Consider the following 17,271-nt stretch of genomic DNA (forward strand, 5'->3'; position numbering starts at 1 on the left):
CTGAAAATGAAAATTACATGCGGGTAGAGCAAGGAGAACGACACTCCCAAAACATCAAACAAAATTTTGTTTGCATTTATATTTTGCTGATATCATTTGCACCAAAGATATCATTTGCACCAAAAACGGTTCCAAAGTCTGATAGACATTTAAGCCCATTCATTGTCATACAGCTAAAAACTGTACAAAAAGAAAAAATAGTTTCATTGTGACTAAATACACCTTCTGTTAACCAAAAAACGAATAATAGACCTTCTGAATGTCGCCACACGAACTTCCAACTATTCTGCCACCTGTTATAAGCATAGCATATTTCAATTAGAATCAGTTTAAAACATGAAGAAATTGAATCACCAAAACAGAGTTTCATTGTTGCAAACTCGTTGTTATAATGTCAATGGTTACTAAAGCCTGTTTGGAAGAGCTTATTTGATCTAAATTGATTTAATCTATAATATAAACGTTTACGTAAGTGTTTGAGAGGACTTACGTAAATAGCTTATGGCATAGGTTAGCTTATTTTCATAAGTTGTTTACATTAATAAGAGATTATGCTTACCTACAACTTATTTTTCTATTATTTCAATAACTAATCTCAAATTAGCTTATAAATAGATGCTTATTTTCATAAGTCCTTATTTAAGTTGTTGACCTAAATACACCTTAAATCATTATAATCAATAATGAAAAAACAAAATGCTTTGGATAAATACTCATGGAAATCATATTAATACTACTAGCCATGAATGGTAGTTGAATTGAATTTTACCAACTGTTCCTGCCAGCTCCATCGATGGAATTCAGTGGTAATTTCATTAATTTAACAGGAACTGCATTGGTAAAAAAAGAGCGAAAACTAGTACTTATAAGGAGGAATAGTTATTCATGGAAAACATTGGGATGGTGGTGAGAAGCAGCAAACAAAAAGATGAAATGTCACCTGAAAATAAGGAAAGCCTCAGCCATAAAAACGGCCAACCTATCAGCTACTATCACCACATACCATAATTTCCCTGTTCTGCTACTCAGATTCTATTTCCCCTCTTCCATTTCCCCTCACCTGATTACTTGCTATCTCTTTCTAGAATGACAAATCATGAGATATATAGGTGCCTAATTAACAAGTTTTTTTTATGCTACAGCTTATCAATGCCAAATAATGTCTATTGCCAAGTTTCCATAAACACCAAGACAATTATACAAACTACACTTTCTTTCTTTTCATTTACATGAGATCAGATGTGTAGCATAATTGGAAATTCAAACCCTATATGAAACTTGAAATCTCATTAATGACCAAATTAGCCATGGTCATACATGACAATTATATAAGAAATGCATACACAGCTACTGACCTACCATATAGATCTCAAGAATTTGGTGTATGAAAATACAAAAAGGAATATCTTATCCTAGAGAATTGATAATTGCAAATCTTTCATTTTTGACCATATTGATTATCAACCAAAATTTCAGTTATGTATGTCAAGAGTTCCAAGCTACCTGTGAAATCTTATGTGGAATTATGTTTATCACATATATGTCCATGCTTCCAATCCTTGCCACATTCGTAACAGAAGTTGCATCCACACCTGTAAAGAGAAAATGAGGAAACAAGCATAACCAGTTAATCACTCATACTTTCATTAATTATTACCAATCATTAATGAAATGCATCAATTGAAAGACAAGAGATACAAAAAAATGATTAAGGATCAGTAAGATTAAAGGTCACAAGTACCTGCATTTCATGTGTTCACATCCACTTCTTCTTTGGACATAGAAGCTGCATTTGGGACACCTCTGCCACTTTTTTCTTTTAGCCAACTTCAGAAACTTCTTCTCTAAATCTTCTTCACCTTTTACCCTTCCAGACTTCTGAAATTCCTCACAATTCATCCCTGCATGCCAAGGAACCATACATTGTGCACAGAACAGCCTGTGGCAAGAAGGGCACTCAGCATTGGTCACAATTTCACCCCCATCATCCACCATCAAAACTGAGCAATTCTTAAAGGGGCAATAACTCTTTTGCAACCCAGCAATCAAAGACTCACACCTCAATGATTCCCATCTAAAAACAACTTCTTTAGGCAAAATCAGGTTCAAATGTTCCGGCCCCAATTCGACGTCGCAATTAGGGTTTGGACAATTCACCTTGAGATTATTTTGCTGAATTTGAGCAGCGACATGCTTAGAAATGCAATCAGAGCAAAAGGGGTGTTCGCACTTGCTCCCTCTGAACATTTCAGAATCTTTCTTGTAATCGAAGCATATACCGCATAAGCAACGGTTGTTGAAATTTACGACGCCGTTGCTGTTGTTTTCTTCCGCCTTGATCACGTGTCTGTTCTTGCCTCCGTTCTGTTTCTCTGGCTTCACGACGACGCCAGAAGCTTCTTCTTCCGTCTCTATCACAGTGCCTGTTTTCTTCTTCTTGTTTTCATCACGATCGTTGGAACGAGATTTTCTCTTCGTCATCTTTTTCGCGGGTCCAGTCATTTCAATTGCATTCTTCTTCTGAAGACGTTCGCGGAGGGCAATTTGGTGGCGGTTGTTGCCGGCGACGGTTTGGTTTCTCCGAAGATGAGGAGGTCTTGGTGTTGTGTGTTTTGGAGGGTTTACGGTGTTTGAAGTGACTATCATGGTGAGCGGTGAAGCTCGTACACAGAGCAGAGCAGAGGGCACATCGATTATGGAAATGAATTAAATAAATTATTTAAAGATGTTAAAATGGGTCGGGTTTTTGTTGGTCCGGGGATATAAGGGTATTTTTGTCGGTCTATTATTTTATTTTTTAATTTATTTTCTAAGTTTTAATTAATTTTTATGGTATTTTTATATAATTTTTAATTAATTTAGGATTTTATAAGCTTTTATTTTAATTTGTTGGATTTTAGTAGTTTTTATCTTATTATTAATTAGTACTTTTTAAATTATAGATTTAGTTAGGATTTAGGTTGTTTATTTTTGGATTGTTATCTTTCTAGTATTTTATTTTGATATTTTTATTATATTTTATTTAAGATTTTCAGAATAAAAAGAAAAGAGAAAATCAGGAAAAGAGAGCTGTTCCGGCGCTGAGGGTCTACGGAAATAACCATGCACCCGCAGGAGATAAGATGGCTGTTGTTTTCCTCCATGCCACATGGCTCAACCACGCAAGAGGTCCACCATAAGGTTGTGAAGCGCGAAACGCTAGATTACTCACTTTAAAGCTTGGACTAATGGTAGCACGACACGTGGCAGTGGATGGGACGGAATTTGGCTTTTTCAAAGCCCGTGCATACGGAAAAGCAGATGAAGGAAAATATCTAATATATATACTAGTATGTATACCTGTGTCGATGCACGGGACATATTTCTGAACATATTAAAAATTGTTTTTAATATATGAATTATTTTTTTATATAAATTCAAATATAATTCTATGTTTAATTAATATGATTATGATATAAAAATTGAATATGTAATAAATTGCATGATTTTTATTTTTTTATTTCGTTTTTCTCATATCTAAATAATCTACACAATTTATAACATGTAAAAGATGTGATATTATTGGTACATCAGACTAATAAATTGAATCATTCAGGAATTGATCTCTGGACCTCTCCCGCTCAACCCATAAACTTATAATAAAATTTGTTCTTTTCTTATTTTTAATTGAAAATATTTTAATGTGAATGTTATTCCCCCATCGGATTCTATATCCACAATCAAATTGTAATGCTTCTGTATATCTGTTCCTAAAAATATTTAAAAAGTCTAGAAAAAGTTTAAAAATTATATTAAAACATTTTCAATTAGTTTCAACTTTAAGGTATTTTCATGCTAAATGTTCCCCATCGTATCAGTTTTTTACTATGTAACCTAAACATCAACAAATATACACTATATATTTTCAATCCTCGTGTGACAAATAGTTTCAAAGGTATTTTCATGCTAAATATTCATCATCGTATCAGCTTTTTACTATGTCACATAAACATAAACAAATATAGACTATATATTTTCAATTCCCTTGTGACAAATTGTTTTCTCTCTCTCTCTCTCTCTCTCTCATGTATAAATGACTTGTTTATTATTTTCAACTTGAAAATATTTTAATATAAATGTTCTTTACCGTGGAATCCTTATTTTCACCATCAAATTAAAATGGTTATGTATATACACTCTTAAAATTAAAATAGTTGGGCTGTTTAATTCATTATGGAATGAAGAGATCATTTCCCATGACAAAAGGATTAGAGGATAGTCTTTGATTTCAAAGCGTAAATCGTGCAACACAACTTAAAGTGTGCCCTCTCCAGCTTTTCACTCTGTTTTCAAAATTTAGTTTCCAAAAAAATTAGTAACCCTATAACTGATAATGTGTTAAATTAAGTAGTAGTTAATAAATTTCCCTAGAATAGTGGGAGTAATTGACTATATATATATATTCAATGCTCAAAAGTTTAAATTTACTTTTTTCAATCGAAACTTTAACATTAAAAAAAAAAATAAACAAACAGTTATTAACTTATTATTGAATTAGAGATTTCTTATCGTGATGGTCAAAATAGACCACATGTATAATTTCACACATCAGAAATTATTTGTTAGTAGCATCAGTAGTACTCCCTCCGTTCCTAAATATAAGACCTATTCCAAAAAATTGCGCTTATTAAGAAAGCACTTAATGTGACTAATTAGTGTATTGATTTTTTAAAAATGCATACATTCTTCCCTATTTACCCTTTGTCATTTTCTCCCACTAATAATCATTGCATTTATATCAAAAGTCATAGTTAGTTGGATTAGTAGTAATTAATGGTAGGTGGTAACTTTGGAATTGAAAACATACAATTAATGTGAGGGGGTAAATATGGAAGAATACAAAACCTTTTGCTAGATTATTGTAAGAGGTCTTATATTTAGGAACATGAAAATTTTAAAACTAGGTCTTATAATTAGGAACGGAGGAAGTATTATTTTAAATAAATAAAAAACAATTCATGAATCAAAGAATAATCAAAAAATAAATGTACAGTGTATTCAAAAAAAATTGCGGAGCAAGTTCAAGATAGAAACGTAAGTTTAAGTAATCAATCAGGTGAACAACGGGTTAGTATTAAAAGAATTAAGAGTTACAATTTTATTCCCAAATGATTCATCATAAAATTAAGAGAATTGAATTATTCCAAATGAAGCTTTTTTTTTTCTGCATTGGAAAAACTACAAAAGGGCTAAGGAATAAAAGCATAATCACTCAGCATAAGAGTCATAATCTCCAGCTGAGGATTGTCCCATACGTGAACACCGGGTTGCAAACTTTCCGCACCCAAACGAGCCAGACGGTCTGCCACCCTGTTGGCAATCCTGTTAACAGGTTGCAGCACCACAATCCAGTCTCTAAGAAGCCAATTGTTGATGTCCTGAAGCACTGGCATGAACCGGGTCCTCTCTTGGTCGCCAAGGGATGAGATCAACTCTTGACAATCAACCTCACATATGAGGTTTCTGAAGCCACGCTGCCACCCACACCACACTCCAATCCATCACGGAGCTTGGTAGACACAGAAGTAAGAAGGAAAAAAGTCATAAAACTGAGAATAAAATGAACACGAAAATAAATTACAAACTTTTAAAATTAATGATCTCAATTAACAAAAACACATTGACAGAGATGCCTCAACCAAACTTGGGGATCCAGTAATATCAATTATAGAGCCGAGTTTGAAAAGTTGGGGGTGTTTTTTGTAGCCACTGCGCGCCCTGCTTGAATGCCTTTATCAATCATGAACAATGGTCACATTATTTTCATTTAGTGCTGCACTGGAGTAGAGTTGTTAGTTTTGTAACAGCCTTTCCTTAGCTGTCTTCTCCATTTTTTGTTTCTTCTTGTACAGTCTTTTGGTTGAGGTATCCTTTAATACCTCCTATTAATATTATTATTTTGGCTTACAAAAAAAAAAATGGTCACATTATTTTCTGTCACAATACCATCTCTGCCTCAGGGGAGCATTTCAAGCGAAGCAGGAATTGAAGCACATGCAGACGCAGTGTGAGAATTCCTCTTTCAAAATGAACAGTAAAAGAACGCATTAAAATCATTCTATTCCCTAAGCCAGGTTAGAATTGACCGCCAAGAATCAACAGAAAGAAACATTATGGAAGAAAAACCAAATTATGATAATAGACTAAAAGGTCAACAATTTAAGAAGTCTTTTAAGATGTGTAGTCTATTTGAAGAAGTCTTTCAAACACTTCATCCTCAAACCTGTACAATTTTTTTCTGATTCATATTTTTATTGATTCTTTGATGTCCTTCATGTGCCTAACTTGCACGAACCACTAATATATGGATTGAATAATTATAATCTTCTTTAAAATGAAGTAAGACAATCATAGAATGAAAAGAATAGTCCATGCAAGTAAACTTCTTACATAGAAATAGTATTCAAAAGAACAAATATGGTCATCATGACATCATTGCAAGTATGAACTAATACAGTCACCAAATGACCACAAGACCAAAAAATAGAAGTGATACTTTATTGCTCTCCAACACCTTCATAATTAGAAAGGGTGAAATAGAAAGTTTGACCTAAGCATTCATAGCAAATGAAAGAATAAGTTACCTAGAATTGTGGCGATAATTAAGAAGAATCCTCCTTCTTTAATTTGAAGACAATTTCAGTATTTATCTATCTTATGTTGATCAAACCAAGAAATATAAGTAACGTTTTAAAACTTAAGTCAGTAATCCACCATTCTTGTCATCTTTCTAATTGAGGGGCTTAAATGACATACACGGATAGATTCCACTTCCTACAAAATTCAAGCTGTTACTAACAGGAAAAGATAGCAAATCTGCAATTTCATAAAAAGAAAAGGAAATTAAAGCCCCTAAGGCTGCTCAAATCACATGGTAACCATAACCAATGTCCCTCAAATTATTAAATGGCAGTTATGCCACTTGCTGAAGATACTGATTTGAGAATATAACAACCCACTCCAACTCTCCTGTGCATAAAATAGATTTTCAATCTGCCTCATCATTGCAGAAGTATCAACCAACTACATTCTTCACTTCTCTATGCTATTTTTAATCAGAGTTGAGAAACAGTGAAAATATAGGGAAGGAGAAGACACATAACGAACTAAGCAGGTATGTGAGGTTGATGATTAAAGTTGCATGTATGAGTCCATAATTTATAGAAACAAATTAAAGAGCAATGAAATTAAAGGCTCACACCTGTATTTAACTGCAATGACAGAGTCCAAGAACCTTCTCAACAATACCGACGATGAAACATTTCAAATTTCAAATATGGTGATGATGACCTTGCGCATGGAGTAATTCAATCTTGCAAGTAAAGGAAAATGTCTGTAACACCCCACATTTTCGGGTGCCACGGTAGTAACATGTTAAAGTAAATATGCAATCTTTTCCAAAAGGGATTTATAAATGTGAGTATTTATTTTTTTTTCCTTTTCGAAGTGTTTCTAAAATATGTAATGCATACTCCCAACCGTAAATAATTTACATCTGGCCTCGATCAAGGCACAGCATAGAGTACATGACAAATAAACTAAGATCCAACAACGGACTCACTATGCAATGACTCCATAAATCCGATATACTCCCTATGATTTCCACACTGAGTAACCATAGGAAAGCAATGCACCGGAACCTACCCGAAACCTTAAATACAAATCATAAAATGATCCTGCAAGCTTAAATCAATAACGGTAAGCTTTTCTACCCAAAGGCTCTAGCCCTACACCCGACTCTATTCTTCGAGTCTTCTATAGATCTTCCAAGTGGAGTAGCATCTGCTCACATCACCTCCTTTCGTCGTCGTCCACGCTCGTCAGTCCGGTCCTCCATGACCCTTCCCCGATACGTCGCCCGGTGACCAGCAACATCGATCACCCAAGCGGTGGGGCATCCCGATCCTGCAGCTCATATCTGATCCCCCCCCCCCCCGAGGGAGAGACCACCGAGAACCAGTCGGCCATCGACATCTGGCAGCAGGCCGACCGCCCAAACACAAACATACAAACAAAGCCAAGGCGCTAGGGTCAACTCACAGCAATAAGTACATATACACTCAGCATGTGACAGGGTATATATATATAAGTTGTTATATAAGCATATAAGTAATCCTAGCATGTTATGGCTCTAACATTGCTTCAATAAACAAACAGCACACAATCTCAGTCAGCATGAATGTATGCGTGAAATGCACAATATGAATCCGGATTTGTGACGCGTTCCCGTTCGCCACAAGTGAAGCATTCCCGTTCTTCACTATGGATGGACCATTCCCGTTATCCATCCTGGATGAAATCCATCCTGGATGAACCATTCCCGTTATTCATCCTTGGTGAACCATTCCCGTTATTCACCATATGATGAACCATTCCCGTTATTCATCATTTATGCAAGGTGAACCATTCCCGTTATTCACCATGATATGCACAGGTGAACCATTCCCGTTATTCACCCGATTGAATGCAACGTGGTTAGCCAAACAACGAATCGCCCTTACCACGAAAGTGTTTAGCTCACAACCCAATCTCAACAAACCCATGAGTTAGTGTCGGTTAATACAACACAACTCGGAGTAAGTGTCGGTCAATACAACACAGCTCCACCAACAAGAATACACAAGGGTCTAGTGTCGGTCAATACAACACAGCCCAAACAACAAGAGCGCTAAGTGTCGGTCAATACAACACCGCTCCAACAACAAGAGAACCCAAGGGATTAGTGTCGGTCAATACAACACAACCCCATCAACAAGAGTACGTAAAGTACTCGGTGACTTTCAATCATCACCATAGCTCACCTTAGTGGCTTTCCCCAATTCCAATAACTCACAACAAAGGTCGACTTTTCCCCGTCTTTCGTAAATATTTTCCCCTTCAGTTTTCCTATACTTAAACGTTAATAAAAATGATTTCAATTCAGATTAGTCAGGTTATGAGTTTATTTCTCAAAATCTAGGTTTCCCAAGTCTTTAGTTTTCGAAATTCTAATCCTTCTACGTTTTCCGAAAACCAACCACCCAAAAGAAGTTTCCCGGGAAAAGTCTAAGTAAACCAACAAATACCAACCAGGCTAGGTCTCAAACCCCTCATTTGGACTTGCCTAGGGTTGCTCATCCAACCCAAAATATCAAAGATCACCAGATCAATGAATCTCCACTCCGAAGTCGCGTCAAAACGCACAATCCAACAAAAGCACAACATCACAAGTTATGGAAAAGTATCATAACATCAACTCAACATCATAAACAACATCAGATAAAGCATAAGTCGAATTTATCGACGCCTATCATGCAATCATAGCTGATATAGTAAGTTGCCCTAACCTTAGGCGCTTTCCTTACTAAGTTGCGACTCCAATCAAATCCAGTCATATCTTTGCTTTCCCGTGTTGGCTCACTTCCGTCTGTTCTTTGGCTTCATCGTCAAGCGCTTCCGTTATTCATACCCTTCATAAGTACACATAACATAATCACTAATTGAGCTACCTACTTTCCAAGTCTAAAGCTACACTCTCAAGCAATTGACTCGGCGAAATCACAAGTTAAACTCAATCTCCTTAATGGTTATAAACCATCAAGATCAACCTCAGAAATTAAGATAAGTCATCATAATGACAACAAAGCAATAACAAAGCTTCAAAATCTTATGACTTAGTAAATCAACTTTAAAACCAAATACTCATATGCTTGTCAAAATAGATAAGTACACATTACTAGTACTTACTCCTCTCATTTTCCTTAGAGATCTCAGTCTCTAATAGGATACTCATTGAGGTATTTTCGCAATACTACACACCACTTCCCGTTAAAGCAATTAACACAACATCTGCAATAGCATTCTCCTATCATCCTCCTTAAGTAATCTCTTCCCGTTTTCTATTCCATAATCCTCTTTATCCTCAATACTTACTTATCAAGTCACCTACAACAACTTAATGTCTCAACTCGCTCTCACGATCTATTCCTCAAGCCAACGTTGTATCATTATCAATTCTTATCAAAACCACTAACTCTTATCAAGTAATCCATAAACCATAGTTAACTTCCAAGGCAACCAACTCTTCTTATCTAATGATTATGTACTTATTCATGACTCATAAGCTCCTTCAAAACGATCGAATCATTTCTCTTAAACTTAAACTCGCGATATCTCATTAGAAACACAACCCTAGTCTCTTCGAAACTCCACTTTGGTTCTACAAAAATCCCAACTTATAGATAAGTCATCAATCTCTAAGAAATAACTTCTAGTCCTCAATCAATCCCTTAATCACTTCTAAGTCCTTGAACTTCCAAAGTTTCAAATCTAGACCTTCTAGAACCAAGTATTTATAGTAAAGCTCATAGACTTCTTGGAATTCAAGATTCAATCCTAAGTCATCTTCCAACATCAAGATTGCAATCATAACTTAATCCATTCTAATTAATACCTTTCGGAGTCTAATTCCTCACTCGGAAATCCAAACTTAATTGCTCTCTATCCAATCTTTTTATTCCTAAGCATCCATCGACTAGCGAGATAGTATCAATACGCTTATTCCCTAACACTCCGACAACTTGTTCGACTTTCAAAACTTTTCGCAAAAGCTTTTCAAGCACATTAAGGCTTAAAACAAAATCCTTAAAACCCCCAAAACCACTTAACTCAAAGGAAACAACTTTTTAGAAAACTTAATACATTAACATAAAACTCTACTCAACCACTCAACCTTCGTAAAGAGATTAGTAAAACATATTACATTAGAAATATATATTTTCTTCAGCCAATTAGCAGTAGAAAGAGTTTCAAATGTGTTTTATATTAAAGTAGACTCTTGGGGCTTTCTAAAAAGTGATCATACACCTAAAACGGATAAAAGATGAGAGAGTTATGCAATTTTCAAGTTGGAGAACCGAAACAGGGAATTGTCCCCTGCAGGTTCTGTTAGTGACGGAAAAACAGAGCTTTGTGACGGAAAAACTGATGTTTGTGACGGACTTCATAACAGAACGTGGTTTTGAAATTTCCAACATGTTCTCAGCACCATAACACTATCTCAAACCATTTTGATTCATCTAAACCCCAGATAAATTTAGAAATCAAATATACAAACATACTAATCAAGAAATTAAGGCTTTTACCAAGGAAAATGAGAAGATGATGTGCCGGTGGCGTCCTCTGCGTGGTGGAGCTCACGGTGGTGGTGCTTGGGTCCTTTCATGGGGGTCTCCATTCAAAACCAGAAGAAGGAGAACAAAGATGGTGGATTGTTAGGCTCCATGGAGAGCAAGGAACGGTGGTGGTTAGAAGATGGAGCAAATATGTGATGAGAAGGGGTGTGTGTGGCTTTCATATTGGTGGTGGTGCCATGTTTGTTGCTGCAAGTTAGAAAGGAGAAGAATCATGGTGATAGTGATGGTGTGATCAGCGGTTGCAAGAGGGAGAGTAGAGGTGGTGGCTCATGGACTGGTTGTCCATGGAGAAGAAAAGGATGTGGAGATGCTGATCAAAAGAGAAAGAGGAACGGTGGGGAGTTGTTGCAGCAAATAAAAGAAGGAGATAAAGTAGGTAACCAAGAAAGAAAAGAAGAAGAAAAGGAGAAGAAAGGAAGAAAGAGCAGAAATGGGTCTGCTGAAGAAAGAAAGAAAACGTGAAGGAAGAAAAAGAAATAGTGAGGAAGAGAGAAATGAGAGTGAGTCGAGGATGAGGTGGATGGAGGGATAAGGATGGTGAGATATTTTCTAATTATATTTTGAGAAGATATATATTTTTTTAAAACCGATACGAATTGATTTAGACACTGAATGATTTAGCTCATAGAGTTAAGATAAAAATATAAGGGTGATATATTATTATCCCAAAAATTATGAGGAACTCTATGAAATGATAAAATATAAATTTGAATCACTTTGAGCAAAATAAAATGATTCATAGACCAAGAAAGAAGTAGAAACTGAGCTAAAGAATAACTGTGAGACAACTAGAACAAATATGACGTCGTCATATTATGCGTATAAGTCAAGTATAAATTATAAGAAAATGACAATAGTACTTATCATCATTTGAAAGAAAAAGACAATTGTCAGATAGCTCACGGAGCGTTGAATTGAGTTTATCGAATAAAACAAAAGTTATGGCTTATTAAAAATAAGAAGACTAATGATATTATTTCTATTTTCAATGAAACTATAGAAAATAAAATATTTTGAAATTAATTATCATTTAAATGATTTCCTTGATTCGTAATTAAAATCAAGTCAGGAAAATAACTTTAAAAATAATAATAGATTATAAACACTCAATTAATTAATATAATGAAATTAAATAAATAATCTAGTTATTTATTTCAGGGTCTTACAATACTACCCCCCAAAAAGAAAGTTTCGTCCTCGAAACTTGGTGTCAGAGAAAACTCGGGAATAACATTCCCTCACATTTCCTTCCACCCTAAGTAGTGTCAGAGCGCATCCCAAAACTGGGAGACGTCACAACGAATTCACCTCAAAGGTGACATACAAGACAAGAAGCACGACTTAGGTATCTACTAATCGTCCTCCACTAGATCTAGATATCATGCTCATAGTAGTGTTCTAAGCACCTACGTCAATCGCCTACATGAACGACCTCACATGTATCGTCATGCCCTCCCGCTAATAGTCCAACCATAATACTAACAATCATAACATCATGCTAATACTATTTTAATCTCGTCACAAGTTTCTTCTACCCAAAATCTCGCACTCAACATCCATTGACCAACAACTCTTAAGCAAATTCCCATCTTAATTAGAATCTAACAATCCATCAACCTAATCTTCTTTCCGAACTACCCTTATTCAAACCATAAAGTCAACCTTCCTCTTAGTCACAAATCAAATCATAACTTATCTCAAGTCTTAACACTCTACACAACTCGAGACTCAAAATCTCTAGCTTGATTAGTCTCACGTCAAACAATCCTTAGTCTTTAAACCTCCGAAGATCTAACTGATATCCTCAAAACTAAAACCACTAACTCTCTTATTCACCCATGATTCTCAACATACAAAATCAATCTCGACCATAAGATTCCAGTTCAACTTATAAACTCTCAGTTGCTAACCTCGTCGTGTTCCTCTAAAATCCAAAATCATTGTTTGATCATTACTTACTCCTCTAGAGTCTAACTAAGTGATAGTAAACCAACAAGTCTAGTCTCTCAGTGTATTTAGTACACAATCATATAACTTATGGGATTGGCCAATAATTTGTTAGTGGGATTGTAATTTGAATTAGTAATTAATGCATGCTATCTTTTTTTTTTATAAGCGCATGCTATCTTAGTGATTAAAAAAATTCAAAATCAAAATAAATTAGGTGAGCTATTACATGCTTACCCTTAACTAAAATTGCAATTATCAAGTGAGTCATTCCCAAGTTTCCAAAAGTAGAAATAAAATTTTCTTTTTAATTTATTTTAATCTTGGAAAATAGGCTGAAAGGTACTCCATTGCTTGCTAAGTGTCAAAAGTTTCCTTCTTATAGTTTCTCTTTTATATTGTATTTAGATAGGTGGAAGTATTATGATTTTGGGGGGGAAGCTTTTGGTGATTGGAATTGAGCACAAATTTTTTAGGGTTTTGTGAGCTTTTGCAAGTTCCTCCTGGAGATTGGTGCTATTTTTTCTTTCTCTTGAATTCTCGATTATGGTCATGCTTGACTAAATTTCTTTTAGTACTTGGGTTGTGAATCCGTTTTGAATTATGTTTTGATTTGAATCGTTATTTATATGAGTTATCTTTTCCAATCTTCGTAGTTGAATCAATTTATATTGTTTATTCTTGAGTCCACGCAAGGAACTTGCTAATTTCTATGAGAACGGAAGTTGATTAGGAATTAGGGAAATAAGGATTCAATTCGATTAGGCGTTCCCTACTGCTTGATTCAAGAGTAAAACCTAGTTGCGTTGGCTAGTTTAATTAGGACTTAATCTTCAATTCTCTGGTCTAGGTGCTCGTAAAACAGACTTAGTATTTGAATTGGAAGTCTAGGGCGTGTGAGTTATCAACATCCTAGAATAAAGGCTAGATCGCCGAAGAGAGGATTACTGAGTTCATATAAATATTGTTAAAGTTGAAGCATATGACAAATAGGTGAAACATACCTGAGTGCTATTTTCCCCAACTGAATTCTCAAATCTGTTTAATTTTCTCTATTGCTTATTGCATTCAACATCACTACTTCTAAAATCTGAAATTAGTTTTTATTTTTTTTTAAAGTCTAAATAAGAGAATTAATAGAAACTGTTATTGAATCACAATCCTTGAGGGATCGATAATTTATTACTACGGGCAACTTTGTACACTTGCAAAGGAGCTATCATAGCTCTTAATTACCACCTTTAATTTTCACCTATCACAACTCTCACTATTCACTTAACCAATAATAAGATTTCTCTCTCTTTAATATAACACAACTTTAAATAGGGGTATTTTAATCAAAAAAAAATTATCAATTAATGAGCTCTTAAACAATGTGCACAACCTAAAACAACCTATATTTTGGAACGGAGGGAGTATAAAGTTAACTTCATTGTTGTATCCTAAAAAATGATTTTTTTTTTATCTTAAGTCAAACAAAAGTTTGAATTTTAAGCTAAGACAGTCAACATGAAAAAAAAGGTAACATTAATGGAGTAATTTTTGAATTTAACTTTTTTTTTATAAGAAGAGAATAAGCCTGAAAAAGAAAATTACATGCGGGTAGAGCAAGGAGAACGACACTCCCAAAACATCAAACAAAAGCCAATTTTGTTTGCATTTATATTTTGCTGATATCATTTGCACCAAAAACGGTTCGAAAGCCCATTCATTGTCATACAGCTAAAAACTGTACAAAAAGAAAAAGGCTTAATAACACTTTTGGTCCTCATGTTTTCCTTATGTGCGAAAATCGTCCCCTAAGTTAGAAAATAGCAAAAAACGTCCCTCACTTTGTCAAACGGCAGCACTTTTGCTCCTTCATCACTGTTCCGTCAAGAAACTAACATTTTCTGTCAAATATTTAACGGTTTTTTTAGAAAAATTGATAAAATTAAAAAAAAATTGAAAACCCATACAAAATTTATGATGTTCTTCATCATAGCCATCACCCATCATGTTCTTCATCTTCCTCATTATTTTCCAGAAAAATAAAAACAAACCCATCATCAACAACAAGCCACCAAAACATTCTCCCTCAGCCTTTTCCCCTCCACCATAAGAACAAATTGATGTTGTTACTCGATTCAGGACTGAGAACAGGGAGGATTAAGGAGGTGCTTCAAATTGACCACTCACAATTGCTCAGATGGCTGCCATCACCGCACAAGATCAAGGCATGAAAGAGGGAACTTAAATGGAGGTGCAAACCGAGTTGATCCATGAATGAAACTACAGAAATTTCAGATCTGACTCTCACCCACACTTTGCATCCCTAACGCTTGAGAAATTTCATCTCAAACAAAATCCCTAATTTTCCAATGCCCGATTCAGTGTAATGTCATATCTGCTCTCTCCTCGACTTGCTTCTTCCTCAATATCATCCTCCCTGTTCTCGATTTCTTTTTCTCCAGCTTCAAATCGAGCACATTGTCAGGTCCAGAGGAAAAGGGCTGATTCTCCCTCATCCTCCCTGTTCTCGATCTCATCCTCCCTCTTTCCCTAGCGGATTGAAACTTTCCGTTGTCTCTCGTGGTGGTCGGAGGTGATGGAGTGTGTGTTGGTTACGGTGGGGGACATATGAGGCAGCGACAAAGCTTTGGTTCTGGGAAGGTAGGTGTGGAAGAAGAAGGTTGGAAGTGTTGGTGTGATGTTGTGAGGAAAGAAGCAGAGAGATTTTCTTGGGTTTTTTAGTGTTAAGAGATGGTGAGAAAAGAAGCATAGGATGAAGATGATGAAGACTATGTTTGAAGAAGATGAATATTCACACTTTTATGAGTTTGCATATTTTTTTTTTTAAACTGTTAAAATTTGGATGGAATTAAACGGAATAGTGATGTGGGACTGAAGGTGCTGTCGTTTGATAAAGTGAGGGACTATTTTTGCTATTTTTTAACTTAAGGGACGATTTTCGCACATATGACAAATGTGAGAGACCAGAAGTGCTATTAAGCCAAAGAAAAAATAGTTTCATTGTGACTAAATAGACCTTCTGTTGACAAAAAAGAAAGAATAATAGACCTTCTGAATGTCACCACACGAACTTCCAACTATTCTGCCACCTGTTCTAAGCATAGCACATTTCAATTAGAGTCAGTTTAAAACATGAAGAAATTGAATCACCAAAACAGAGTTTCATTGTAGCAAACTCGTACCTTAAACTCTGAGTGTATCCAGTTTATTGTTTAAGAATTGTTCATCAAAATACTTGGTTTTGCCATCATCAAAAAGGGGGAGATTATAAGACCAAGATTTGGTCAGGTGGTACAACTCTATGTTTTGATGATAACAAGTTTATTAGTGTGTATGAACAATTATGGTACTCTAACGTTTATCTTTTTAAAGTGTGATAAACAGGCTCTGACTCTGATTCAAAGTCTATATATATATATATATATATATATATATATATATCAGAACATGGAGACCCAAGAGTAACCAATTTAACGCTTCTGCATTCACTACGTTCTTCTGAATGGTAGAAAACGCTTCAGATGTTCTGAAGATTAAAGCTCTGATGTGGACTCTGAAAGATTCAAGCTCTGAAGTTCTGAAGACCAGATGTTCTGAGGAACGGTCCCGAAGCTGAAGACTTGGAAGCTCTGAAGTCCAAGAGTAAGCTGGCTCTCAAGACCAAAAGCCCTTCATGTTCTGAAGACCAGATGTTCTGATGAACGGTCCAGAAGCAGAAGTTCTAAAGGTCAGAGGATCCAAGCTTCCTTCTGACTCTGATCACACAGCTTCACAAGTTCCAACATGAAGCGTCGTCCAAGATCAAGAGTCAACTAGGCTAAGGCAATGCCATTGTCATTCGTACAAAAGCAAATGTACTATTCTGACCGCCTTACCTACAACGTTCAGCCACAGCAGGCTCTGGAAATTCCAGCACTGCCTTCCAACGGATAGATTCTTTCAAAGGAAACAACCTCAACAGCTTGGAGTATTTAAAAGGCTGAAGATAGAAGAAATTAGCTAAGAAACTATTTGTGCATACAAGTGAAAAACCTTCAAGCGAATACCTTAGCAATATTTTCTTCATTGTTCTTATAGTGTTTACTTCTGCTTGTCTTAG

At 35.4% G+C, this 17,271-nt stretch overlaps 1 protein-coding gene and 1 long non-coding RNA gene across 2 annotated transcripts; both read right to left on the reverse strand.

Moving 5' to 3' along the window:
• On the reverse strand, positions 1-2,701 carry LOC130726723 (uncharacterized). Its single transcript, XM_057578020.1, has 3 exons — positions 1,742-2,701; positions 1,504-1,592; positions 1-293 (listed from the first exon to the last, which is right to left on the reverse strand). The coding sequence occupies exons 1-2, from the start codon at positions 2,644-2,646 to the stop codon at positions 1,514-1,516; spliced, it is 984 nt and encodes a 327-aa protein (XP_057434003.1). The 5' UTR covers positions 2,647-2,701; the 3' UTR covers positions 1-293; positions 1,504-1,513.
• A 4,731-nt stretch (positions 2,702-7,432) lies between these two features.
• On the reverse strand, positions 7,433-12,213 carry LOC130724293 (uncharacterized). The gene is made up of 3 exons (XR_009014478.1): positions 11,163-12,213; positions 9,366-9,488; positions 7,433-8,013 (listed from the first exon to the last, which is right to left on the reverse strand). It is a non-coding gene; the product is annotated as an uncharacterized LOC130724293 (long non-coding RNA).
• Positions 12,214-17,271: the final 5,058 nt, after the last annotated feature.

The sequence above is a fragment of the Lotus japonicus genome, chromosome 6, assembly GCF_012489685.1.
Source record: "Lotus japonicus ecotype B-129 chromosome 6, LjGifu_v1.2".
Classification (NCBI taxonomy): Eukaryota; Viridiplantae; Streptophyta; class Magnoliopsida; order Fabales; family Fabaceae; genus Lotus; species Lotus japonicus.

Excerpts from the sequence above, each read along its gene's own strand:
- LOC130726723 (XM_057578020.1), bottom strand. The coding sequence starts at position 2,646 with ATGATAGTCACTTCAAACACCGTAAACCCTCCAAAACACACAACACCA. Across the intron at positions 1,593-1,741 it reads TGTGAACACATGAAATGCAG|GTGTGGATGCAACTTCTGTT; the intron begins GTACTTGTGACC and ends TTCTCTTTACAG.